General features: G+C 44.1%; 1 protein-coding gene across 1 annotated transcript in view; it reads left to right on the forward strand.

The window, feature by feature from the left end:
- PLCL1 (phospholipase C like 1 (inactive)) overlaps positions 1 to 24,177 on the forward strand; it is a 205,625-nt gene extending 181,448 nt beyond the window's left edge. The window contains exon 6 of the mRNA XM_062579197.1: positions 22,336 to 24,177. Within this exon, the coding sequence (XP_062435181.1) occupies positions 22,336 to 22,518 (183 nt within the window). The 3' untranslated portion in view covers positions 22,519 to 24,177. The remainder of the gene's footprint in view (positions 1 to 22,335) is intronic.
- Positions 24,178 to 26,079: the final 1,902 nt, after the last annotated feature.

The raw sequence follows: 26,079 nt of genomic DNA on the forward strand, positions 1-26,079 counted from the left end.
ACAGGTCGCCACACTGGCTGGATGTCTGCGCCCGGCAAAGTTGCCCAGGGGCAGCCGAAGATGCAAGGAGAGAGGCTGGTGCAGCTAGGGCAGGCGGGAAGGAGAGGTCCTGCGTTTTCCTGCCCCAGAGCCGAGCGTTCAGGATGTTGGCATTCAGCTCGCGCCTGGTTTCGCTGCCTCGTTTCCCAGCCCGCTCCGATAGATCACCCTCTGCTTGGTGATTTCTGCTCACTCTTGCACTGCTGCTCCCTCCCACCTGCCTCGCTTACGCGGTCTGCCCCGTCGGACCGTGTCGCTGTGACCCTCCCAAGCCTGTCCCTTCTCGTTGTTACTGAGAAAGCCTGCTGAGGAGAGCTTAATTTTTGAGGTTCCTCATCAAATATATGCATAAACATAAAGCTCAGTCGTGGTAACAAAAGTAGCAGGAGCTGGCACACTTCAGCCTTGTGGAGATGAAGAGCATGAGCACTTGAGCAGGGTAAGAGGAGACAGGGGAGGACAGTCTGCGGGGTGAGAAGGGGTGCGAGAGGCCATCTGCAGCGCAGAATGGCCAGAGGAGGCCTGGGGACGATGTGTGGTTCATTGTGCACCTTGATCCGCTGTAAAGAAGAGGGGAGGCGAGTAATGGGGGCGGCGCAGGCTCGGTTAGCAGGACCCTTGATGAAAAGAAAAGGCAACCGATTCAAACGTGATGGAAGGAAGTGACCTTTTCCATGCTGCATAATTGAGGCAAGTAGCTAAAGATGAAAAAAAAATCCACTAGGCAGTTATATATGTTAATATGAATAGCTTTAGCTGTTTTAGGCAAAATAAATACCTCACGCTCGGAGTGACTCTAAATGTGGCCACAGTTACTCTAAACTTTTAAATATTTAGATGCTTGTCAAATGAGAAGCTCAGTCCTCTGAGGGCAACCTGTAATTACTGAAGGTACGAGTAGGGTATCAGAGAAACATTTCCCATGAAGCGTAATTGCTGCCTACCACATGCTGTAAATTTTAAAGAGCTTTATCAACATTTAATCAAGGTCAGGGAATAACTGACATGTTTCGTTATGAAACCACAACTACTTTTTTTCCTTCAACAAGGAGGTAGGTTGGACACGCATTAAAATATGAACAGTGCCTGTGCTGACTACCCACTGGTACAAATGCACATGAAACACCTCTTCATTCTGACCCGAGTCCAGTTCAGCCATGCCATTGGGCAGTGGGGAACGTGGCTGGACATCAGACGTCAGACGTCTGATAGGAGATAGTTGTTATTTTTAACTACTTCTCCCCCCCCCCCCACCTTAATACTGAATTGCAGTGATGCTGCAAATAACAAACCTATTTGCCCGTTGCAGATGCATCCTGTGCTTGGCACTGCCGCCTGCCTCTGTGCTCTTGTGGGAGCCTTGCAGGAGGCTCTGGCGAGAGAGGCAGAGACCAGCAGCACTCCTCCGCTCCGGCCACCAGTGTCCTCCGTGTGTCCGCTTGGGACGTGGAGGGTCCCTACAAATAGATCTCACTGAATGTTGATATAGTGGTGTAAGAATAGAAAAAATAACCTGTGACATCTAGCAAATACATCCTCTGCTTTAAAGGAGGAGAGGTGAGAGAGAGAACGGCAAAACGCCTGTGGGAGAAGGTAGCTTTGTGTGCTTGGGGCTGGGGGAGGCAATTGCATCATGCAGCAATAGGCACCTTTGCCTGCAAGTTTATGTGAGGTGCCCATGAGCAATAGCAGGTATTATTTTGTGCTTTTGCTTGTCAGATGATTAATAGTCTTTTCCTAGGCTTGCGAAGCAAAGGCATATTTAATTAATGTATTTATTTATAAATATTCATTGCAATAGGTAAGCTTTGAGTACAAAGAGGGCCTGCAGTAAGAAATTGCTCCTGACAAAATCATTAAATAGTTATAGAGCTGAAGATTAAAGTGTATTTTATAAAAATTATAGCTGAGAGCATTCTTCATGTTTAAAAATACTCTGGAGTACTTCTGTGAGGTACTTAATGGGAATGAATCAAAATAAAATGTTATATTCTTCCTTACTTTATATAAACTTAATTACATCTTAGCAATACCCAGGAGAAGGACAAACTATTTGCCAGAACATAAAAATGTTAGTAGACCAGGGGCTTTATAATTCAGTGGCAGTCTAATAAGTTAACTTTGACGTTGAGGCATATTATTAAAATGTCACATTATCTTATTTGCCCCCATGTCATGCAAAATGATGTCAGACACGCAGTCAGCAATATTGAGGTGCACAGTGTAAATACAACAGACTGAAGAAACACGTTCTCGCCGCACAGTTTGAGGAGTGGTTATGATCCTAAACGTTACTCTCGCATTCACATTTGATTCCTTGCAGCACAGCCTCTGTGCCCCTGTTTTTATTTTGATGTTTATTTGCATGCCAGTTAAGTGCAAAGGTAGCAAGAGATTTTGCATTTAAAATCTCACAAAGATGTCCGTGGCTGTGGGCAGCGGCAGGCCCACGTCCTCAGTGCTCCTTGAGGAGTTGCTCCCTGGGAGGGTCTGACCCCAGCTTCTGCCTCTATGGGGGCAGTAACTGCTCACTTAATGGCTGCGCTACGAATTTTTGAAAATGTTTGGGAATTAAAAAAATAATAATAATACCAGGAGATGTTTACTTGGGCAAAGTCATGAGGATGAGCCAGTGTCCCAAGATCCTGTTACGTAAGCCAAGCAAAGCTCAAGTTTGTTGTCTGCGATTTATATTTACGGCTTTCACATGGATGTGCTTTGTCTGCAGCAGACATGTTTCTGTGGGTTTTCTGTGCTTTGGTGGCTCAGCACATCCACAGTGTAGGAACAATACTGCCAAATATTTGCCTGCATATTGATTGTTAACGTTTAGATAGGTCCTGTACCTACAAACTGATTTATGTCATAGACAAAGCAAGCAAAGGCAAAGATAAAGTGGCACTTACTGCTTTGGTCTCCCACTCAAGGAGGAAAAAGACCCAAACGTTTGAATTTGGTCTCTGCACTAAAATGTATTTATGTTTTTTTTAAGCCTGTGCTGCTGCCCATGATAAGATTTCACTGCTGCCAAAAGCGTATTTTGTCTCACTGATCCCCAACACTGGCGTATGCTGCTCTTCCTTACCCCACCAGACCACAAGACATTGAGTGGTTAAATTTTCAGGGATCATTTCATCATCTGTCCATCAGTACATCCACTAATTATCCTACGCTTAAATTAATGCTGATTAGATGTATACAGAGAGAGGTTGCTGAATGCAGAAGGCATGCAATTATTAAATTGCTAATGCAGCCCCCTCTTTGGGGAAGTAATCGACACTGCCATCTCTTCAGCTGTGCATGCAGACATGTCAGCTGAAGCTTTCCTCACTGTTTTTAATTTGCCTTGTGTTACTGTGATGCGAGTCTTTGCTGGTGGCTAGGGAGTGAAGCAGGAAGCTCCTATGATGTGGATGGAGTGATATTAGCTCTGATAGAAGTGGTTTTATGCAGTGAAACTGTGCACAAACAGCAATTCTGGAGGATGAGGTCCACAAATGGACCTGTTGCTTCAGCAGTCGTTTGTGGCAGTGGCGTAATCACCCTTCTGTTGCTTGGGAGACCTGCAGCATTCAGACCTCCTGCTTGGATGGCAGAGTCCCAAACGCACACCTCAAGGAGGCTACTTGGAGAGATAAAAGCCAGATTTATGAAAGATGTATGCAGACAGGCAGCCCTATACTTATCTAGTATCACTTAAACTGAGCTGAATTTAGCATTGCTACAAGGTATAATTTTTCTTTAGGAAGAAAAGTGGCATATCTGACCAATGTTTAGTAAATAATTCAAAAACCTCCTTGTGAACAGTGGTATCACACAGAGGGATGCTGCTTATCCTTGTGAGAACTAGTCCATTTGTGGCCTTAATTTAAGGGCTATAATACTACGCTATGATGGGAGTGTTTTTAATGGATAAAATGCAGTACCCTGAAATTGTAACTAAGACTTACTGGCGTGTTTTCACATCAGTCCTTTTTCCTGCTGTTAAACAAGGACTGTGGCTTTGCTCCTTGGTGCGCTGCGGAGTGGGCAACAGAGCAGCCTGGCGTTATGTTACGTAATGCAGCACAACTAACAACGTGTGCTACTCCGTGTCATGTAATTGCTGCCAAAGATTTACACAGCACTTTACGCTGTGTAAATAAGAACAAGGTGAATTTGTGAGCACTCGTAAAGCTGATGTGTTGCATTGTAGTGCGTATTTCTGACCTTATGCATGACAATTAGGCTGTTTTTCCCTCCCTCTCTGTGAATCAGAGTACATAGGTGTTCAGTCTTTGAAACTGCAAAAATAGATGAAAAATAAACTATAGTGGCTTAGCAACAAATTCTTGTGATTTGCGGTCATCCTGTGACAGTGGCTGGACTGTCCAGCAAGAGCAGCAGGCCAGAACGGTTTGTGCAGCTGGGAGAGTTCATGTTTGCCTTTAAATGCTGATGGTAGATGCTTGTAGTAGTTACTCCATTTCTGCTTGTCTCCAGATCTCCCTAGATAAACGTATTTTGAATGTTGTTGCCTTGAAGGATTTTTTTTCCCCAGAGAAGATGCCTTTTCCCGGAGTTGCATGCCTCTCTGTTCTCTTGTCCCCATGTTGTTTGCCTTTTGTTTGGCGATGCAGTTCAGGGGGTTGCTTCTAGCCTTTAAAGCTTGCTATACGTTGCAACTTGGCTACTTCTGGGGCATCTGGCGCTTTACTCTGAGATTGGCCCTGCTACAGGTGAGAGCGGCTGAGCTAGTTGTTCTCTGGGGTGACAAATTTTGGAAATGTGTGAGGAGATGCAGAGCTCTTCTGGCGATTCACCTCATTCAGGTTGATCTGTTATGCGTTAACTGAAGGACAAAAAAAGAAAAAAAAAAAACACAGAAAAGACTTTCCAGGTGAATGCTAAAGCGAAAGTGAAAAGGTCCAGCAAAGGCAACGTGATTTTGTTCTTGTGAATCCTAACCTGCTCAATTTGATTCAGTTCACTTAAAAGTAGTGGGCTCTCCCTTTTGTACTGCTCGCAGCACCTAGTTTTGCATCTCTTGCCCAAGCCTGCGGAGCTCTTTTGAAGATGCTTGGTCTGTGGGTTTTGAGCCAGTTGGATCTGGTGATGGAAAGTTCTCAAGTTGCTTTAAGGATGTACATCAGGGTACAGTGATTGTAATCCCAGCCTCTTGGGTCCTGGTAAATCAGCAGGAATGTCCTGTTCCCTTGGCCACCCACCACGCTGCTGGAGTGCTGCTCTGGGGAGGGCGCAGCTGGCAGCCTCCATCGGTGCTGCGCCACCTCACTGCTCCCCTCATGCCCTGCATGTGCTTGAAGGCCTGCTGGGGTTTCTGACAACGTCCCTCTTTTCTTGGCCAAAGAAAATTTCAAGATGTGCAAATTTAGTGCAAATTAAATACTCACATCTGTTTAAAGTACGCACAAAGGCCGCCCAGATGATTCAAAGTCTGCAAGTGCCCAGCACCGGCGAAGCTGCCCGGTGCTGCGAGTTTCCCAGAGGAGGAGTTGGGGCACAGACTCCCAGGACGCCCTCTGTGAAGGAGGCACAGTTTGACAAGGAGGAGAGACTTCATCCTGTATTAGTCCTTAACGCTGGTGGTTTTTGTCTGATACTGCTATTGCAGGAGTCTGTCTTCTTGACTGGCAAGAAGCGATTGTACGAACGTGCAGGTAAAACAGAGTATGAGGTGGTGCTTGCATGTCGAGGAGCAAGAGTCCCCGTTCAAGGTCGCTCCTCCACGTGCCACCTGCGTGGCTGCTGCAGTAAGCAGCGTTCACCATGCAACTCTCGTGTCCCTGCTAGGAACTATAGTACATGCCACCTGCATGAAACTATTATTTGGGCTTGGTCCTGTTTTCCGTCTTTTCTCCAATCCTTGACAACTATCTCAGATGCATAGGAAATGGGGCTGGAAGGCACCTTGAGAGGCTGTGTAGTTCCTCCTGTTGCCTCAGAGCAAGATCAAAATGAATATTTAGTTGTTTCCTGCTCACATACTTGGCGTGAAAAGATACTCAGTGTCAGGCTGCAGTGTCCTCCACATTGAGACTCAGTACCTGGTAGAGCCAGAGTCACTTGGTGCTGGGGAAGAGAGTGACAGGCAGGGTCATTTGAGCAGAGACGCTGGGCCTCTGCCCTTCCTCTCGCTTCCCTTGTCCTCCTTCAGCGCCAGAACTCTGCTCTGAAGCTGTTGCACAGCAATGGGCTTGGGGACAAGACTTCACCTTCACTGACCAGGAATGGAGGGTCGCCAAAGTTCACGCAGGAAACAAGTGCTGTGATCCACCTTCCCTTGATATAAACTACTTGCTCAGACTCAAATCCAAGATTCTACATTTTTTTTTACATAAATTTTATTCCAGCAATTAAAATGAGGAAGGTGTATGTATGTATATGTGCAAATGCACAGGCATGCATGTGTATAGAAGGTGAGAGAGAGGACATCAAATATATATGGAACAACAGTACTTTGGGAGAAAAAGAACAGAAAATAGTGAAATGAAAGATGATACAAAATACCCTCAGTGATACCTTGTCTTAGCCCATTTTTCTTGTGTTTGACTAAAATATGCCAGGCATGACAAGCAATCCTGTGATGTATCTTGTCTTTTGAGCAATACAACACATAGGACAAGCTGTGGGTATAGTGCTGAGCTGTTGGCCATGCGCCCCAGGTGAGGCGACTCGTGCGACAGCAGTGGAGAGGAGACCCGGCCAGGGTGAGGGTGCCCAGGCCCCTGGGAGCCCTGCGGGCTCTGCGCCCCGGAGCTCGACACGTGACGGTGCTGCGTGTAGGCACCCATCGTAGCATCACTGCGCCAGTGGGGGCTGGTCAAGACTTTTAATAGCAGAGGTCTACCAAAATAGATGTCTGAGTCTCTTCTTGCGTAGGCCAGCTGTTAACTGAAGCCCCCTGCTTTTCCAGCTGTTCTGCCTCAGCTACCCCCCAGCTAAGGCCTCATGTTTCTCTGCATCTTCCCTGTCTCCTCTCCCCAGCTCCCAAATCTCCTGCTGCTGTGTGAAACTCCAGGCCTATCTGCTGCTGTTTTTTCGTTTGGTGACTTCTTTCATTTCAACTTTGTCCTAGCTGGTAGGGTGGGCCCAGTCACAGGCAGAGCCCTGGCTGCTGTGAGTGTGATCTTTGTTTTGTACCAACCTGATGCTTTTTTCTTCCTTTCCCTTTCCTTTGGGGTTATCAGGCTCACAAAGACTGTCCAACCATAAAGTAATTAATAAAGCTCAGGTGATGATGTGTGATACAAAAAGAGCTTATTCTCAGGGTGCTGCTCTGAGCAGTAGCAAGATTATCACCTATGAAGAAGTTATTCAAAAGATTAGCAGATATGATTGCAAGTTCCTTGAGGCAACTGATCTTTTAAGGAGAAGGAGCTATTTCTGCACGAATGTGTGCCCGAGTAGAACTGAGCTTAGAAGTGGGTAGTAGTAGGACAAAAACAAAATAAAGGCTGAATGGAATAGTGTGTGTAGCTGTTTCCCCACTGAAGGAGGATTTTGTGGTGTGAAAACTGGGTCAGTATCTTCTTCCGTGCCTTGAGGAAGGAGGAGGTGATGAATGCAGGAACTGTGAGTGTCGCAGGAGCTTCAGCAGCTTCTGCCACAGCCCCCTTCCCTGGCGGGGGGGCGTTTTCGTCTGGGTTGCAGGTATCAAAGCCTGCCATACCTGGCGCTGGAGTTAAGTAACAGGACCTGGAAGACGTGGAATTTTATTTGTGCCAATCTGACAACATGAGCTCATTCGTATGAATTGGAAGGGCTGTAGTGAAAGTGTAAGTTTCAGCAGAAATTCACACGTTTTTTCTTGCTTTTATCCCTCAGTAGAGGCATTAACTTGTTAAGAAAGCGAGCAGCCGCCTTTGTGAAGTGCTCAAGATTGCGTTGGGGACCCCCGCGAGCTGTCCCCACCGCGGGGGCTCCCGGCCGTGGGAGCCGGGGCCGACGCTTTCCTTCCGCAGCTGGCGGGCGCCCTCGTACCTCGCCTGGGCTATCGGTCACGGCACTGAGGAACTCGATTTTGTTGCAGGGTTGTCAGTTAAGCAGCGTGGCGTTTTTCACATCCTGGGACACGTTAGCATGGATGTTTTTTCTTTGATGTGCTTGTTGATTAGATTTGTCTGTATCAACTCAGGGCCTGACTGTTGTTTAGAAAACTCCAGTTATCTCTCTATACAACTTGGAGGATTCCTAGTGTCCCGTAAATAATATATGAGAAGAGAGATTCAGTTGCACAGTTATTTATTATTGAGAAGACATGTTACATTTTTAAATGCTTTCAGTTATATTTTAATCTCTCTTACTTAGGAAATTTGCTTTATGACTGAGTTATTTCTGCGGTGCTGATCTTGTCCCCATCTAACACAAATTGTCGCTTTCTTCTGGCCTGCATGGAGATGAAGCTAACAGTGCCTGCCAGGGTATTTTGGATTCCTCATGTTTTAAGTTGTTCAGTGTCGTTGTGAATCAACATCCTTTGTCTCTTGATAAAGATCTGGTGGAGCTGTGATTGCTTCAGAGCAAATGAAATGCAGGTAGGGAAAATTTCCTTAGTTTTCCTCTCGAGCTGGAGCTTGTGCATGTCAGTTCAGTGCACTGCTTGGGGCAGGGTAACCTGCAGGGCTCAGGGAGGATTTTTACACCAAGTATTGTGTTCTTTGACTGTTAAAATCACTGATTTAAACACTAGTCTCTGCGTCCCAAGGGAGCTGCTCCTTCTTGCAGCCCTTGTGTGTGGCCATCCTGCAGGGGAGCTGATGGGAGTTACTGCTGCAAACCTCCACCCACACGTGTTTTTCTGGAATTGTGTAATGCTGTCAAGTACCATAGAGAGATTGGGGTACTGCTCTGCTCAGGGTGAAGGTCCCTAGGGGAGGATGACTCATACTTTGTTATATCTCCTGTGTTTACTTATTGTAAGTGTATTGGGGAAAAAAAAAAAACTTTAGAGCAACTGTAACTTGCTAATCTGAAAGTGTTATACTTGAGTGTAAACGTCAGTGTCTGCCAAGAGGTTTAACATCTTTTAAAAATTACCTTTGTGGTCTATCTTGGGCTCATTAGAGCTACTGTCAGCAGCTCGGATACAGTCTGAGTGCTTATAAGCGTAGTGAAGTTGATTGCCCCTGTTGTTATGCACGTTCTGTGCCGACATCTACAAAAACTTGCTTCCTGAAGGGGGAAACCGGTGTCTAACTGAAGCTAATTCCAGCAGGAGTGAGTCCTGCAGCTCGGGAGGTGATGAAAGCCGATGTTCGCTTCGTGGGATCTTACTGTTCTCCCGTTGCTGAGATGATGGTTGAGTTTTCCCAGGTGTTGTCAGTGGCCTCAGTCAAATCTGATAACATGCTTTATAACCGAGTAATATCTGGTTCTTATGTTTTAGTGAAACTAGAAGCTAGTGTCTCTCTCCACTTTTATTCTCTGTGGCCCTATTTGTCACTTTGGACACAGTCAGCCTGACTACCGTGTTACGCCTTTTGAAGTCTGGTCCTCCTTAGGCTTTTGGGACCATCTTCTCTTTGTTCTCCCCTGTCTAGATAGCCCCACTGGTGCATCCTTTCAAGGAGACCCTCTGCCTCCCCCCTATGTCTCCTGGGGGACTCGGGCTTCTGTTCTTGATTCCATTCTTACGTATCGCTGTGATGTGTCTGTGGATTTCTCTGAGTGATTGCTCGCAAAGATAACTGTTGATAACCTGTGGATCTGCTTCATCACCCCAAAAGTGATGTCTGTTCCTGTTCAGGTGAAACTCTTGGCCTCTCTCTGGCATCTCTTTATGACTGACAAGTCGTCCCCTTCCCCTCTGCCCCATGATCATACAGAAGAATCCCCCCTGCCTTTGTAGGGATGTGTACAGTGCAATTGCTACCAAGAACCCTTCTGATCTTTTCTACACCTATGTAAAAATAGAAGTCTGGAGAGAACTCTGAATCCAGCAGGCTGTGATTTGTTTGTGGAACCTTTTCCATTTCAGGTATCAGCCAAACTTCCATTTCCTGCCTCTTTACATAAAAATGACAAAATGTTCATCCACACGGCTAACACATTCTGAGATCCGTGGTTAAAGAAATAAAATACTTATTTAGTTCAGTGGCGATAGTGATTCATTTTTGTAGTCTGGAGTCACTAGCTGCAGCGGTCTGCTGAGTAAAGATTTCTATGTTAACGTATATGATTATTGGCAATATGGATCTCCAGGGAGGACTTGGACAGTTAGTTGAAAGCCACAAACTCTATTAAACAGGAGTTCTACATGTTCAGCAAGACCGAGCATTTGTTCTGTAGTTATTCTTCCCTGGCTACGCTGGTGGATCCTGTAAGCCCTATCTGTGGCAGGTGAATTTGCACGGGAGCTGTGGGACAGCAGTTGGAGGAATCAAAGGATGACGTGCTCACAGTCTGAACTCAGCCTTACTGTATAAACAATTGAGCAGGAAATTGTGATCTTGTATGTCATATCCTTGACAACTACAGTTGTCTTCTAACTATGTCATGTGAAATAAGGTGCAAGGAGATGAACCCTGTGGAAGCTGGAGGTGGTTCCTTCTCCTTACAGGTCACTTCTCCTGGTATAGCTTGGGTCTGCTTAGGGAGAAAAGAAGCTGGGGCGGGGGGAGAGGAGGAGGAAGAGAGATTCTATTGCCATGGCAGCTTCTTTTTATTTTTAGATCACAAAAAGTAAAAAAAATGGCATTACTTACATCAGATAACGCTGTGTATGTGAGAGAGAACAGGCTAAAAAGACATAGCAGTCAGACTTAACAGGAGTAAATTAAAAAGGCTTATATAGAAGTTTTTCCTCCAGGATTTCCTCCATGTTACAGATCTGAAACAAATCCTGTATTGACAGGGAGAATCTTACTGAAATGCTGTGATTTTCTCCAGTTTGACAGAACAGAGAGTAACAGTAATTACAGCTAAGTGCTCTGCATGTTCTCACTTGGTGTCACCTGGACTCCTGCTCTTTAGCAGTGGGAGCAATGGAGAGGATTTATGTTGGTGTAAATCCAGAAAAGCTCCTCTGACCGACCATGCAAGAGAGAGAGAACTAAGGAGTCCTTGCAGAATTATTTAAATAGAGGATCAGGAGATTCTCTAAATTTTGCAATCTTTTATCTAAAGCAAACTGGAATTTGCAACTGGATTCAGATCCCTGACTTCAGGCACCTGAACTTGTCTTGGTTCTGACTTCTCCAGACTGTCTTAATGGGTAACACAGGGAGGTAGATACCTCCAAAGAGCATTCTCAAAGCTAGCTGCCCTGAACATACCCTGAATGCTCATGTTACCTTCGTTATTAGATAGAGACCCTGCACTCCTCTTTAGGAACCTGTAATAAAAGCAGCATAGTATTCAACTGAGATCCATAATCTAATCTTATGCTTTGGTTTGTTGAACAAGCTTCAAACAAGAGATAACTTGACTGATGTGTCCTTGGGGCCGTGAATTCGTGTTCACTAGCCTGGGTTTGCATTTTCACATGATGAGGATAGCGGTGGGAGTTGCACAGCTCAGCCTGAGGGGCTCTACTGAGCAGGCAGAGAGAGATGACTTGTGTCCAGAGGCTCCCAGTAGCATCAGGGGAGGGACCCCTTGCTTCAGAGGTGACTCTGGTCTGAAGTTGGGTAATTTATAATTCCCCCAGTATAACCTTCTCTCCAGCCTTCACAAGTTGAGAGAGACGTAGAGCCACTATTAGGGCCCTTGGTACCAGGATTAGAAACTGAGCTGGATTTTGATAAAAAGCGCCTCGTTTTCTGTGGCATGGCGTTATAGGAAGTTGGAAATTACGCTTGTTCGTTTTTCTGCGCTGATGTTTTGGGAGGAATGAATATGTAAATGACCATTATGGTGCCCCTCCTTGACTATTTTTTTTTTGTGCTTGGTGGAATTGTTTTGCTTTGTCTCTCTATTTTTATGTTTCATGGAAAGTTCTCACATTTGGTCACGCTTATTTCTGACCCTTCCTTATTTTCCTCTTCTCCCACAGTTGCCTCGTTTCAGTAGCTCTCTGCTTCCTGGGTCAGCATGCTGCTTATATATAAAAATAACTTTATCTGTTCTTACTTGTATTTAATTTCACATCTGCACAGGGAAGGAGAAGCTGGGATTCTCCCAAGGCAAATAAGCCTGTTAGCGTGCAGGTCGCACAGTTGTTGTGCAGACATGAACCTTTTTGACCTCTGGCAGAGGGAACATGAGCAGAGAAAACAGCTCAGTTCTGCTTTCACTGCGGTCCCTGACAAACCTGCCTTTGCCTTCAGCAGGACCAGATTTTGGGCTCACAGAGATGAGATGGATCAGAGCATTTACTTGGAAATCCTTTTAAAACCTCTTCCCTCCAAGCAATTTGACAGCTTTTTCTTCTTTTCACTCTCCTTTCACATGATTTGGTATTTTTTTTTGTCTCAGCTTAAAGCTTTCTGCATCAGCATACAGCTGTTTCTGGTCTCTGTTGCTTGTGAACATGTTAGAAACTGAGTGCCCAAAGCTCCCGAGATGGAGAGGGAAGAGGAGCCAAACTAGAGGGACTGACATGTCCACTCTATAGAAATGGGAAACGCAGATGGGTTGTGCAAATTCCTGCGCTCCTCCAGTTAGCTGATGATGAGTGCCAGCCACCACAGTAGAAGGATTTGCATATACTATATCATTGCTGAGAAATTAGCATTTGTGCCAAGCAGATACTCAGAGACAATCAGAGTTTGGAGTTTTATATAGGAACAACTGCTCTATGAGTATGCTCTAGGCTTTGCATAATCTCTTCAACATATCCACCACTTCCTGATTTTAATTACACAGCACTGTGTGTTGCTACTTGGAGCAACTTTTCTCTAGTGAGTGTTTGTGCTATTACTAAAAAAGAAAAAAAAGACACCCCCCCCCCCAAACCAAAACTGAGATGGTCAGTAAAGCCATCCAGGTTTCTGATGAACTTAGTTGATATTTTGGTGTCAACATTTGTGATTAAAGACACAGTTTTAACTGTTAGCTGTGGCATGCTCAGCCTGAGGGGCTGCAAACGGAGCCAGTGCATCGATGCGGAGGGAGTGGGGCAGTGCCGGCTGTCCCCAGCCAGTTCCATTGCTCATGGATTGCTTTGCACAGGTGTTTTGCGAGCTGCAAAGCATATTTTTTCCTGCAGCTGGTCCTTCTGCTCAGACAAATGAAATACAAGAAAAGTTTGCCCTTTCTGCTTCATTTTCTTCCCCTTGTTTTGTTTTTGCTGGGGCTCTCTGGCCTTTACTGGAGTTACCGGCTGGTGTTGGTGTATGTGGGAGAATTAGGTTTTGTGACCAGAGAAGGACTAACAAACACCTGGGCATACAGCTTTGGTTTCCATCCCACGGCTGTGTGCTGAAATAAATAATGGCACAATTTCTTCAGCAATATGGGGTTCTCTTTGTATTGACTGGTGCGCTCCTGGGCTCCCAGCCAACCCTTTGATCTCAAACTTACCACCAGAAAAGAGGCAGCCTCCTGGCAGGGAGGAGTTGACAGTGAGAGTCCATACATTTGTGTCTGTGCTTGCAAACTATCTGCTAGATGCAATGCTTCAGAGACGCGCAAAGAGCTGAACTGCTCAGCACATTGCTAACATCAAATTAATACCATTATTTCTGAAAGCAAATTCCTGCTGCAGCACAGTTACAGACTGTCAATGTTCACTTTCATTGCTCTTGACAGCCTGATATAAAGTAATTTAATTTAAATGCCCAGACGAGAGAGAAACAAGAGGCATTCTAAAAAATGAAAATAAAAGCCCACTCATTTTATACGTAAAATGCCTGCTTGAGGGAATAGATTAGTAGCTGTGTAGCGCCATTGATTTGTAAGAGCCCATAGATTTCAGTAGAGAGCTCTGTTTAAAGATCAATAGGGAATGCTGCAGCAGGATTGCTTTTACTGCTCAGTTATTCAAGGAAGTGCTTGATCTTAATTCCTTCTCAAACTTTGGTCTACGGCCAAAAGGCTTTGGGAGGGCACTTGACTGTTCCACAGAGAGTTGGCTGCGTATGTCTTTCTCTTTTATTTCATTAGGCAAATCATATAAGGGAATTACACATACAGACAGTCTTTCCTAAGTTGCCATGGCTGCACGAGGTAATGGAATACTCGCACTGGGGAGGCCAGCAGCCAGAATTGGTTTGCTAAGGTTTGCTCTTTTGCTAATCGCATGATTAGCTTTGCGGTTCTCCTTGTCTCGCAGAGGTGTTTTGCCAATTTCCACTTCTCAGGCCACCTTCAAAGTCTGTTTTTGGCTCTGTTGTGCAGTTCGGGAAGATAACCCTGAAAGAGGTCGGCAGATCTGGAGTAAACCATTGAGCCTTGCCTGGAGTAATCTCGGTATCCAGCACAGCCATTTATATTTTTAATTGCACCTTCCTCACATCTGGAAAAGGAAGTGAGAATTGCCGTAAGTGATCTCAGAGGGTGCCACGCAGCATGGGCAGCTGGCGGTCTCTCTTCTCAACTGCTCATTGCGCTGCCGTGTGCTCTGGGATGACCGCTTAGCGGTGCAATGAAGAGTCACTTGCCTGCTCTATAATTAGCCAGACTAATTCTGAATGCTTTAGTAGATCTCTTTAATTATCATCATCAATCCGGACCTTTAGGCTGAGACTGTAATTGCAACTGGAATCAGTTAAAACTCTTCCGGGTCATGTAAGAACTGCCTGATAATGAGCAACAGGCAAAGGGGTCTAGTTTGGGATTTTAAATTTCAGTAGTTAAAACCAGATTCATCTGGTTTTCAAGTTGTATCTTGTTCTTAGTACTTGCACCACATTTGTGATGTCAGCATCAGGCTCCATCCCTGGGTTAGAGTACAAGTCCATGTTCACAGAACAGCACCTGTTAACATAATAGTGCAGCTTGTGCCTGTGATCAGACATGAGGCTAGAGCTGTGACTGAGGTCCAGGTTTAATCTGTGTTGCAAATCAGGGCCATTTTATTTATTTATTTATATATGTATCCATCTATTTACGGAATCGCAGAGTAGTTGGAGTTGGAAGGGACCTCTGGAGATCTTGTGGTCCAGACCCTGCTCGAGCAGGGTCACCTGGAGCAGGTTGCCTGGGACCATGTCCCATGGGGTTTTGAGCATCTCCAAGGATGGAGACTCCAGAACCGCTCTGGACAACCTGTCCCAGTGTTCAATCCAACATCCATGCCTTTCTTCTATTATTTATTTATTCTTCGTTTTCATGACATCAGCTGTGCCCCTTGCTGTGGTAACTCAACACCTACTGTGACTGCAGAAATCCCTCCGAAGCTGAGGAGGGCTTGACTGATCTCTGGAACCTGCTGAGCACATGGGTTAGACCGGGGCCTGAGCGGGCTCTGCAGAGGGATCATTGTCCAGATTCCTGTTTGATTTCACTTAGACTGTTGAGAGTCGTTTCTAGTTTTGAACAGGGAATTCCCATTTGGGGTTGCTCTGGAGTTTCCACGCGAGTTCTACTGACCACATGGAACAATGCGGGAGTTATTCTGTGGTTCTGATGTTGACTGCACTAAAAAAGAGACTGCTTTGTAGACAGAGCATTGTCAAAGATAGTTACTTGTTAGCTCTTCACCTAGGAGTTGTCACAAAGTTAGGCAGGAGGATGCTGATTGAAATATGTCATTCTCGCTGCTCTGCGTCTTGGCAAATCAGTGCCTTTGAGGGTGCTAGTGTTGCTTGCAAGTGTGGTTTCATTTCCAAGACTCATATGCGAGTAGCATGTGTGAACAGGACTTTTTCCCCCTATGTAAGTAATAAAACAATTGGGAAGTACAGTGTAACCAAGGCCAGTGCCATGATCTGGGTGTTTTTCGTGGGAAAACGAGCTTGTTTTCACTCTCTGAACCCCCTCAGCCCCTGTGTGCTGAGACACTGACAGGAAAGTGTGGAATCAGCATCCATCCTGCAGGTTCATGAAATAAACAGTGAAGAATGTAGCAAGGAATTAACTGGTTTAGGTGCAGACTTTCTCCCCAGACAAGTGTTTTCCTGGAGTCTTGTGCATCACCTCTGTCCTATGAGCAAGTGTGCCTGTAAATAATCATCAAATGGGAAAACAGGGTCTCAGCTTGATGCCTTGTCCCTGGGAGTGAGGAGACACCTCTCTTTGCTGTGACTGTTCTCACTCTTGCTCCTAAAGTGTGAATCTGCCTTTTACCCTGGGCAGAGCTTCTTTCTGCTGGGTTCCCATCAGAGCCCTCTCAAGATACAGTTACGTTGTGGTGCCTTTTAGAAAGCAGCTAATCACTACTCCCCTGTTCAAGGGACTGCTGTTGCTATTTGCGTGCATAGTTTTAAATAATAATAATAATAGATTTTAAATAATCCCATAGCACACACCTCTATCTACAACTAGCCCACATAGTTGCCTGAAACTATTACTGTTAGCTCTTTTTCCTCCTGCTCATTTTTCTCTCTAGTGTCTACATCCACCATGGCGGCATTTTTTTGTAACTCCTAAAAATTCCTCAAACTAGCTGTTCTGGCTAAAACATGAGCTACTAAAATCCATCTAAACTCTAATCACCATAATTTGCCCTCCTGGAAGGCACCCTGTGATGCTCCATCGTGTGGGTGTAAAGAGCCAGCTCAGGGGGTGTGACAGCAGTGCAACGGGGCTGAAGTCACGGCCTCGTCTGCTGCTCTCTGCTGTCGCATTTTTCCAGGGGCGGCAGAGGCCCCAGCAGCTTTATGAAATCGCCTTTGCTGTCCGAAGCGTCCTAGCTGCTGGCTGTGTGGTTTGAGCAGACCAGCTCTAGAGCTTTTGACCTCATTGACCTTTCCTTCTACTTTACAGCTTGTCTGAAAATCTATGTTCACCTTATTTTTATAATCTAACCTTGTGTCAAACAAAACTATGGAAAGCAATCTCTTCCACAACAGTCTCCTTTTCCTGCTCTTGCTTACAGAGTTGCAACACTTCATATAATGGTAGCTGCCTTTCGCTGCATGAGTATTTTCTTTTTCATGCGTTTCAGATCCATTCTCGTGTGATTTGTATCTCAGCTCTGTTTTCTTTTTGCAAATGTTTGCTAGACCCTGCTCTGGGAGGCAGGAGAGACGGTCTGTAGCTGTCAGTGACACACTGATACCAAAATGAGGTGCTCAGTGTGAGGTCTGAAATTCTATGCACATACTGAACAACCAGGGCGACTCAAGCCCAAACGAGGATTTGGTTGGATCTTCTAAATTACTTAGCAGCAAAACTCTTCCTGGTTTCAGCCAGGTAGAAACAAGCTGTTGTATTTGGGTCAGAACTGTGTATGGGGGGAGGGGGGGAGAACACGACACGACAACCCCCAGATCCCACGACCCTAGATGATACAACAGTAAGTGACATTTAAAAGCAATCTTTTATGTTTCTTTCTTTTGTTTCTTTTGCCAGGAAGTGAATTTCTCCTATACAGCTATAACAAATTTGGCAAGTAGTATTTTCCCTCTCTTTCTCTTTCTCCTGTGGAGTAACTCATTTTCACACTCCCTTATTTTTTACTCTGTGCAAAGGGATTATATACTTTTTGTACAGTTTTTGTAGTAATTTTTTTGTGCTAACATGCATCATGGTCTATATCACAGAGCATAAAGTAAATCTCTTGATAAATGATATACAGTAATATGAAAAGGATGTTTTAAAGTCTGCATTGACAAAAGAATACTCAATACGTTGAGTTCTGTATTCTTAAACTTGAATACATAATAATTTACATCAAATCTTTGTCACATTTAATTTCGAAGATTGCATGGAAAAGTGTCTGCTTTTTCTGATAAATTTAACATAGCGGTTGTATTATTTTGTTAATGATTTCCTCTAGAGGATTACATTTTCAAAGCAATGTGTGACCATTTAATTGTGTGCCTCCCCTATTAATATTAAATAGAATTAGATTCCCACTATGACACTTTGAAAATGCACCCCTTGCTGTAAATGCAGTTTCCACAGAGATTATCTAAATATCACAATGGTTCCCCAGCATTTTGCTTTCCAAAGCTGCTCAGCACTGATTTTCCCATGCCGTTACTTCACCTGTGTTATATCTGAAATGCAAACATCTGGCAATATGAAGAGACACAGTGCTTATGGTTGTTTTATTTGGTTGTCTGACCTTTTCAGCCAACCGTTTAGGGGTTCTGGGGTGATGATTTTACTGTGCTGTTAAATAACAACATAACAGCTTGTTTTCCTGAGGGTTTTTTTTTTTTTTTTTCCTTTTTTTTTTTTTTAAAGTAATATTGTGATGAGATACAAGCAGAAGGGGAGAAACTCAAATCTCTTTTTAGTTGTTGTTTGTTTATGCAGTCTCTGAGGAAACAGGAGGAGAGCTCCCATAATACGCTGTCAGAGAAGGTGTCTACCAGGAGATAAGCACTCTGCCTTCACAAGCGGCCGATTACAAAATGGCCTTAGCAGCAGTGTTAGAGCCTGCCTGAAGACACGGTCAGTTTTGAAAGGTGCAAAGACCCTATTGCCCAGCATGGGATTTTCCCCTTCACTGGTAGTAAAGAAAGGCTTTTGTGCTGGGCAATCTCGTTGCCTTTCAGCGCAGTTCATCCCTGAAGAGGCCGAGCTGTGGGCTTAAAAGATCCTGCTGCCGCCTGCCTAAGGCTGATAGAGGCGGCTGCTGAGTCTGGGAGCTTTGTAGCTCCGCTGGTGATGGCCTGAGTCACTGGTAGTTGTGGGTGCTCAGAAAAAGCAAAGCATCGTTAAATAAATCTCAAGGGTAATTTCCTAGAAAACACAGGAATAGAAATAGTAATTATTAATATACATACACATACCTATATATTTATGTAAAAATATATATATGCACCATATATAAAAAGGTATAGTGGAACTGAGTATAAAATGGTTATGCTTGACTAAATCACCTCTTCCTCTCATTTCCACAACCTCCGAGTTTAAGGTGTTGGATATAATGAGCTGTGGACTTGACTCATAAGTTCTGGTTTGATTTTGCAAAAATTATAAATAATAAAAAAAACAATGTACAGGATTCTTTCCATCTGTGGCCATTGAACTAAACTATTCTTATCCTTCTTAAAGCCTTCCTGGAATGTCTCTGAAACTGAGCAATATTTAAACCCATGTCAAATATTTCCTGTATTCTAAGTAGTATTAGCCTGTCAAGGTAAAGGCTTAAATCATAATCTTACCTTACTTGACAAACTGTATTATTTGTACAAAAATATTTATTCACACAGAAGCTGCATGGTTAGTAGTAGTCAGGTGTATGAAACCTGGCATTTAATATTCCCTAAATATAAATTAAAATATGCCTCTTGATCAGTTTTTCAAGTACAACACTTGATTAATCTCCTGCCCAGTGTTGAATTTAAACTTTTTCACAAGTATTTATTTTCAGAAAGGCTGATGATATCAATAGCAGAAGGAAGATGGATAGATAGATGCTGGAATGGACCAATGTGATGGCTCTTTGTCTGAAACAGAGATGCTTTGTTTGTAAGAGCAAGTGGATTGTTTTCTGCCTGGTGATTTTCACGACTGTGATATATGAAGGTTGCTTCGGTGTAATCATACTTCTGAAGTTTACTCCAGATTCTATCCAGTATTTAGTTTGCTAAGGCGTTGACATAATTTTGCTGACATTTTTCTTAAGTGGATTATGCTCATAGCCAGTTTTTCAAAGCAAACAGATGGCTTTTCAAACAGAGCATGCCCACAGATATTTTTTATGGTGTCTCTAGAATTATGACAGTTCTGTCATTGGGGGTTGCTTTGTCATTAATTTTCTTGTGACAAATGATTCAAAATCATTTTTACTCCTTCAGCTTGCTCAAATGAACCAGTTGTTTGAAAATAATAATAATAAAAAAGTACAAGGAAACTAAGACATAGATCAATTGGTCTGTACACAGAATGGAATTATGCTCTATTTTAAGTTCACTTCCATTTTTAGAAACACTGTAAAATAAGAATATCTTCAAAATACTGGAAGTATGCTAAGGAAGTGTGTTTTTGTTCTTAGAACCAGGAGATGTGTCATGCATTACCGCAGACTAAACCTGCTCCCTATAATCTGTTTGAATTGCCTAGTTATTTAAATATGGAATTAGAATATGCATAAGAGAACGAGCTGATGGCTCAGCACTGTCACACTGGCTGTGAAGTACCTTGGCTTCTTGGGTACAAGTCTTGGCAGGGTGGACTGAGCCTTTCATCCTCCAAATGAGGGTGTATGAAATCCCAAGTAGCTTTCTGTAAATGAGCCTCTTGGCGAGACCGTAACCAAAGACTCAGTTTATGAGCTGCCCTGAGAAAGATTCCCATGCTTTGCCCTCACCTGAGAAGAAGAAACGAGGAAGGTGACATAGACTCACCTGAGGCTCTTGTGTCAGCTACGGAACAGTATCCACCTTGTGCCGTTGCTGCGTGGCAGGGAATGCTCCTCTTCCACGTGCAGCGTGAGCGGCAGGATGTGTTTCCACACAACACATCTAAGCTAAAGGGAAACACCTAGCCAAAGGGAAACCAGGCCCAGCTTAGGGGAAACAGCGTGGTCAACAGCATTATTTCACCTCTACTGCAGTAGCTCTCCCAGGTTTCAGGCTCTGTTGTTCCTGGTGCTGTAGGAACATGTATTTTGAGTTACTTGTTGAACTAAGGAGATTTTTCCATTTTTGTGCGTGATTACCTATTGCCAATTTTTGACTCGGACATTAAGGGTGTAAAGCGTGATCACACTCATTTTTCTCTGCTGATTGGAGACATTGAAGGCTGCACCAGTCCTGTGCGGGTGAGGGAAAAAAGAACCAGCCCAGCATAATGAAGAATCAACCACTTTTTTTTGATAACTTGGTTGTGTCATTAATGATACTGCTGTTCAGTCTCTTTAGCTATGCTAGGGTGTATCATCCCTGCCACTCCAGTACTGGCGTGCTTCCCATGCAATCTACAGACAAGGCGACTGGGGTGCCGCAGGCAGAGATGGAGCTCTTGAATTCAGCCTGTTGCCTTTAACCATAAACTCAACCTTTGTCCTAAAAGCAAAATCACAGCTATGTGAAATATGTGCTGCATAAATTTTATTCTTGTTTTGTTTTTCTAAACCATGTCTGCTCACTGGATTCCAAGCTATTTGTCTGTGTATTCCCATAACTGTCGTACTGTAGAGATACAAATCTCTTTGACAGTGCTTCATACCAAATAGCACAGCTCCTTGCTGACTCGCAATGCCTTTTGTTATTCTAGCATTAACTTGCATTCCTCGCATCTGTGGTGATTTACATTGTTCAGCAGGGACAAACTCATGTCATCAGGAGATGATGCAATCACGCTCTCGGGCATGGGATGCCATCTCTGGCTGCCGTTGTTCCCCACGTGGTGTTTACCAGTGCTGAGGGACTTGCAAGCTGCCATTGTTTCTTCATTGAGAACATTGTTTACAGGGACTCAGGCAGTGCTGTGTGCTAAGTCCGGTGCCAGGCGCTGGCAGAAAGGGAGTTGTGGTCATCGATGTGGGATAAATCTTTCTTATTTTGGGGGAATGGCAGAGCTGAGAGATGCTCCCATTGCTGGAAGGTGCCATGCTGACTCCCCCAACATGGCTAGTTCATTCTGTAAATGGCAGCAGAGTCTGTGATCGATCGCCCTTTCAGTGTGACCTTGCAGGAACATCTGTGACCTCCTCTGAGACCTCACAGAGCATCTGTGGTAGGCAGGAGGTTGAGGCAGGTTGCATGGATGCAAATGTAACATTTTCAGTCAGCATAGGTATTCCTTCTGAATACGTATATAAAACATCTGTATACAGTGATGTACTTGAAGCTGTACTTTAGGTGACATGAGGAGAAGAGCAGCTCAAGTTCTTAGTGGCCCTGAATTTTAATAATGAGGAGCATCTTCTGGCTTTTATTTATTCGTCGCAGAATCTTGTTCCTTTATAGCATTTGAGATATCAATATTCCGTAAATAGTCATGTTGGCATTTCTGAACTCACTAACACAAGTTTTTTGTTAGACGTTTTTCCTGATAGTTACAAATTGGATTGATGTCCTCTTAGTCACCTCACATTAGGCCTGACTGAGGTGCTCCGGGCTACCTGTAGGAAGGCCCTTCTCCTGTGGGCAGCTTGCAGCCTGTGGCCATGCTTTGAGGCCCTCGTGGCCTTCCTCTGGCTGCGGGCTCCCTCAGGCTCCCTGTGTCGGCTCCCTGTGGGCTGGCTGCAGGTCTTCTCCTGCCGTGCAGAAGGGCTCAAGGCCACGAGAGCAGTGTTCTCACCTGCGGTCTCGGGCAGTGTGTACGATCCTTATGTATTTGTGTTTGCAGGGACAAGGAGACCTCTTGAAGAACGCCAAGAATGAGGCCCTGGAGAACATGAAGCAGATCCAGCTGGCGTGTTTGTCATGTGGACTCAGCAGAGCTGGAAGTGGGCACATGGATGCAAAGGCAAAGAGGTGCCTGGAGGCGATACAGGAGAAGGACACTGGGGATGAGAACGGGAGGCTGTGAGAGAAAACAGACCTGTCATATTTGTCATAGATTTCAATAACTCTAAACTATTTTTTTAAAGCATTTAAAAATTCACACAGGAATGCCCTCTGCAGGGTGTTGATAGTATTAAAATTCTCACAATGTCAGTATTTTAATGCAGTCAATTTATCTAAGTTAAACTCTCTGTTAGTGAGATTTCTAATGAAGCCATGCTGTCTGTATGCGAGTGCGTGTGTACGCACGTGCAAATCCTGTAGAAGCTTTTATGCATTACGTTAGACATTTGCTAATTTATTTCTGTGTCATATTTGAAGAGGCCTGTTCATTCTGAAGATCAAAACAAATGGAGAGTACTTGTATCAGTTTTGCGCTTTATATTACTTTTCAGCTTTTATCATTTAACTTATAGGTTACATTACTGTTATGCTGTTCAAACAAACAAACAAAATCCAGCAACAAATATCACCAACAACTGTTTTTGTGAGTGCAAAAACAGTGGTTTGCTGCAGATCCTGAACATGATTTTTTAACGAACAATTAAAACTAAGTAAATGACATATTAAGTGGTCAGAATTTTTGGATAGATGATGATTAGATTTCAGATGTACATTTCACTGAATTTTAGCAAACTACTCTTTGGAATACATCCAGGTAGTATGTACTAATATAAGAACTAGCTAATTATTTATTTCATTTCAGAAAATCATTGCTACATTGTAGAACTGCAGGACAGCTACCGTCTTTGCTGATATGCATTTAACTTGTGTAGTAATGAGCATAGCTAGTCAGCCCTTTAGTTATGATGAGAGCTGTGAATATTCTTCAGTGATCGCCAACTCAGAAGGTGAGCTACAGGTAAACATGAAACACCCATCGCGGCCGGTGTTTGAAGGAAGGTTTTATAGATTTCACAAACTGTGGGCTTTGTTGGAAGGTTGGTGAGAGGTCAGATCTTGCACAGATCAGTGATCCTGTTGAAGTCAGCTGGATAAAGCAAGCAGGATCTGGCTGCTGAGAACCGTGCTGGGCTAGAAATTCAAAGCAAGGCTGCAGAACTGCTAAAGATGTAGTGTAGAGAAATAGCTTGGAAAAAACAAGGTACCAGCATTTTTGTGCAGCAGTTATAAATGTCTTGACACATACCAGCTGTTTAGGGTAACTTGAGAAATGGATGCCTTTTTTGTGCTGCTTTAGAAAGGAGACCAAGAACGTCTCAAAGCAATGCATCCTTGTCCATCCCTGTGTCCAGCTCATGTGTGCTCACAATGTTCATTTCAATCTTTTAAGTACTGTGCTCGAGTGTAGTATTTGTGTTACCTTTAACAAAACTAAGTGTTTTATGTTTATAAAAAGACTATATTTATTTAAAGCATTGCTTTTATTTTGAAAAGCTACTTTTTAAATTAATTTGATTAACAAATATGCTAATTTTCTGAACTTCACAAAAAGTAATTGCTGAAAATTTGACCATTGGAGAATCTTATATAGCTACTGTGTTAAGTTATTTTTGACTTCTTAATAACACTATTATGTTCATGTTGCACATTACTGAGAGAGTAAAGCTATGAAACAACTTTGACCCTTGTTTTTAAAGTGATTTAACCTAGAAGATAACCAATGAGACTTTGGCAAAAGTGTTAGAGTTTGGGTACGTTGTATGCAAGTTGCCTGCTCTGAAAGGAACTATTACTGAAAAGATCAGATGCCTTAAATGTTATTTCAGTAAACTTGCCATACTTGTTCAGACTCATTCCTAAATACTCTGTTTCTCTCTCCATTAGATTATCAGTGTATATTTGTTCTTTGTTGAGGTAGGAGAGGAGTATCCTTTGTGTTTCAGGCAAGACACAGAGCCCAGAGCAATGTTATGAGTGTGCATGGGCACATCTTGCCCTCCTAGGTTACCTTCTTTATTTCATCATGGGCTGTGTTTACATGAAAATAGCACTTACAGTTAGTGAGGATGTAAATTGTTAACCTAACTCCACCAGTGGTGAGCCACAAAGCCTTCAGGGACCATCCCCCTCGGAAGGGAGAGGTTGCCTCAAAAAGGGTGAGTGGCTTGCCTCTTGAGGTTTCATTTAGGCATAGAAATAGATTGATTTTTCTCAGTTTAAAAGGCTATCCTTACGTCTGCACAGAAACTGCTGGGCAGAGTGCCTTTCAGTTTTTCTTCCTTCTCTGATGCTATGAACAATTTTATAGAGGAGGACTTACTTCATGTGCTGTGATTGTGAGGAGCTACCATGTAGCACTCTGTACCTTTTTGCAGAACGAGAAGATTGTGGCTGGGCAGAAATCCATACTGTGCAGGCACACACCTTTCATGCCATGCTTAGATCGTATCACGTACTGTGCCGAGCTCACAGTGTGTGGCTTTCCACATGGAAATACAGGGAAGAGAAATCCTTGTGCCTGCTGGAGAACCCAGGGCAGCTGAGAACGCTGCTAATGCTGGTGCCTGCAACCCGCGGCTGGAGCAGCCTTCATGCTCCCTCCTGCACGGAGAGAGGACTTGCAGCCTACATGCTTCTCCACTTCATCCATTCCTGTTTCGGAGTTGCTGGAGTGGATGCTGATGCAGCAGTCAGCGTAATAAAATCCAGCCTTGCAAGAGGGAGCATGGCAAGATCATGATCAGCATTGCCACCAACAATATGTGGGGGACTGCTGGCCCTCTGACATGCCTGGTGTCTTGCAGTTGCACAGCATCATGTTCCATGCTGGTACTGTTTGCCTGATCTCCCATCTGAACGGGCAGATAGTATCTGTAGCAATTTCTTCTGGGGAAGTGATGGCAGGAAAGGGTTACAAGTATTTGCAGTTGTCTTCAGTGTGTTTTAGCAACTAGAAATCAGAGGAGCTCTCAGCAGATTGGAGCAGTGAAACCTCTAGTGGAGGGTGCAGAGGAGCGAAACTATTTGGGTTCTTGTTCTAGCTCTGCCACCAATTCCTAAAACTTTGCAGTATTTATTTTCCCCTTTATTTTCTTGTCTGTAAAATAAGACTATTTCTTTTTCTGTCTCAGACGTTTCTGAAATCCTTTGAGTGCACTGGTGCTTTCCTGAGAACATCCAGGCACTTTGTTCAGATTGTCCTGTAACACCAGCGCCCACCAAGTCTTCCACTACTGGTGAGCGCAGGTGAGCCAGCATGTGCAAGGAGGGGCTGAACCTGCGACCTGCCCGTCTCCTCGGGGCGTAGTTTCTGCCAGCACTGACGAGGATGCTGTCCATGTGCTTGTGCATCTGATTCCTATTGAACTGCACCTTTGGTCAAGTGTGGTGGAGGGGCAGCTATCTCAGAGACGTTCGGATGCTGCAGACTTCCCTGGACAGGATGGGGCAGGTGGCTGAGCAAGACCGTGGCAGCACCTTCCCTGGGCTGATGCTGCAGTGGGACTGCTGCCTATATTAGATGTCAAGTCCTGTAGGGAAGAGAGGGGATGCAAAGGTTTCACTTAGATATTGCATCTTATCTACATGAAGGAATTTGGCCGTGAGGCATGGGAAATGTGGCTGAATTAGTCCAGCTGTTTGCAGATGTAACTATTCTTAAATCAGTAGGGATATTTTTTTT

This window comes from Rhea pennata, chromosome 6, assembly GCF_028389875.1.
Source record: "Rhea pennata isolate bPtePen1 chromosome 6, bPtePen1.pri, whole genome shotgun sequence".
Classification (NCBI taxonomy): domain Eukaryota; kingdom Metazoa; phylum Chordata; class Aves; order Rheiformes; family Rheidae; genus Rhea; species Rhea pennata.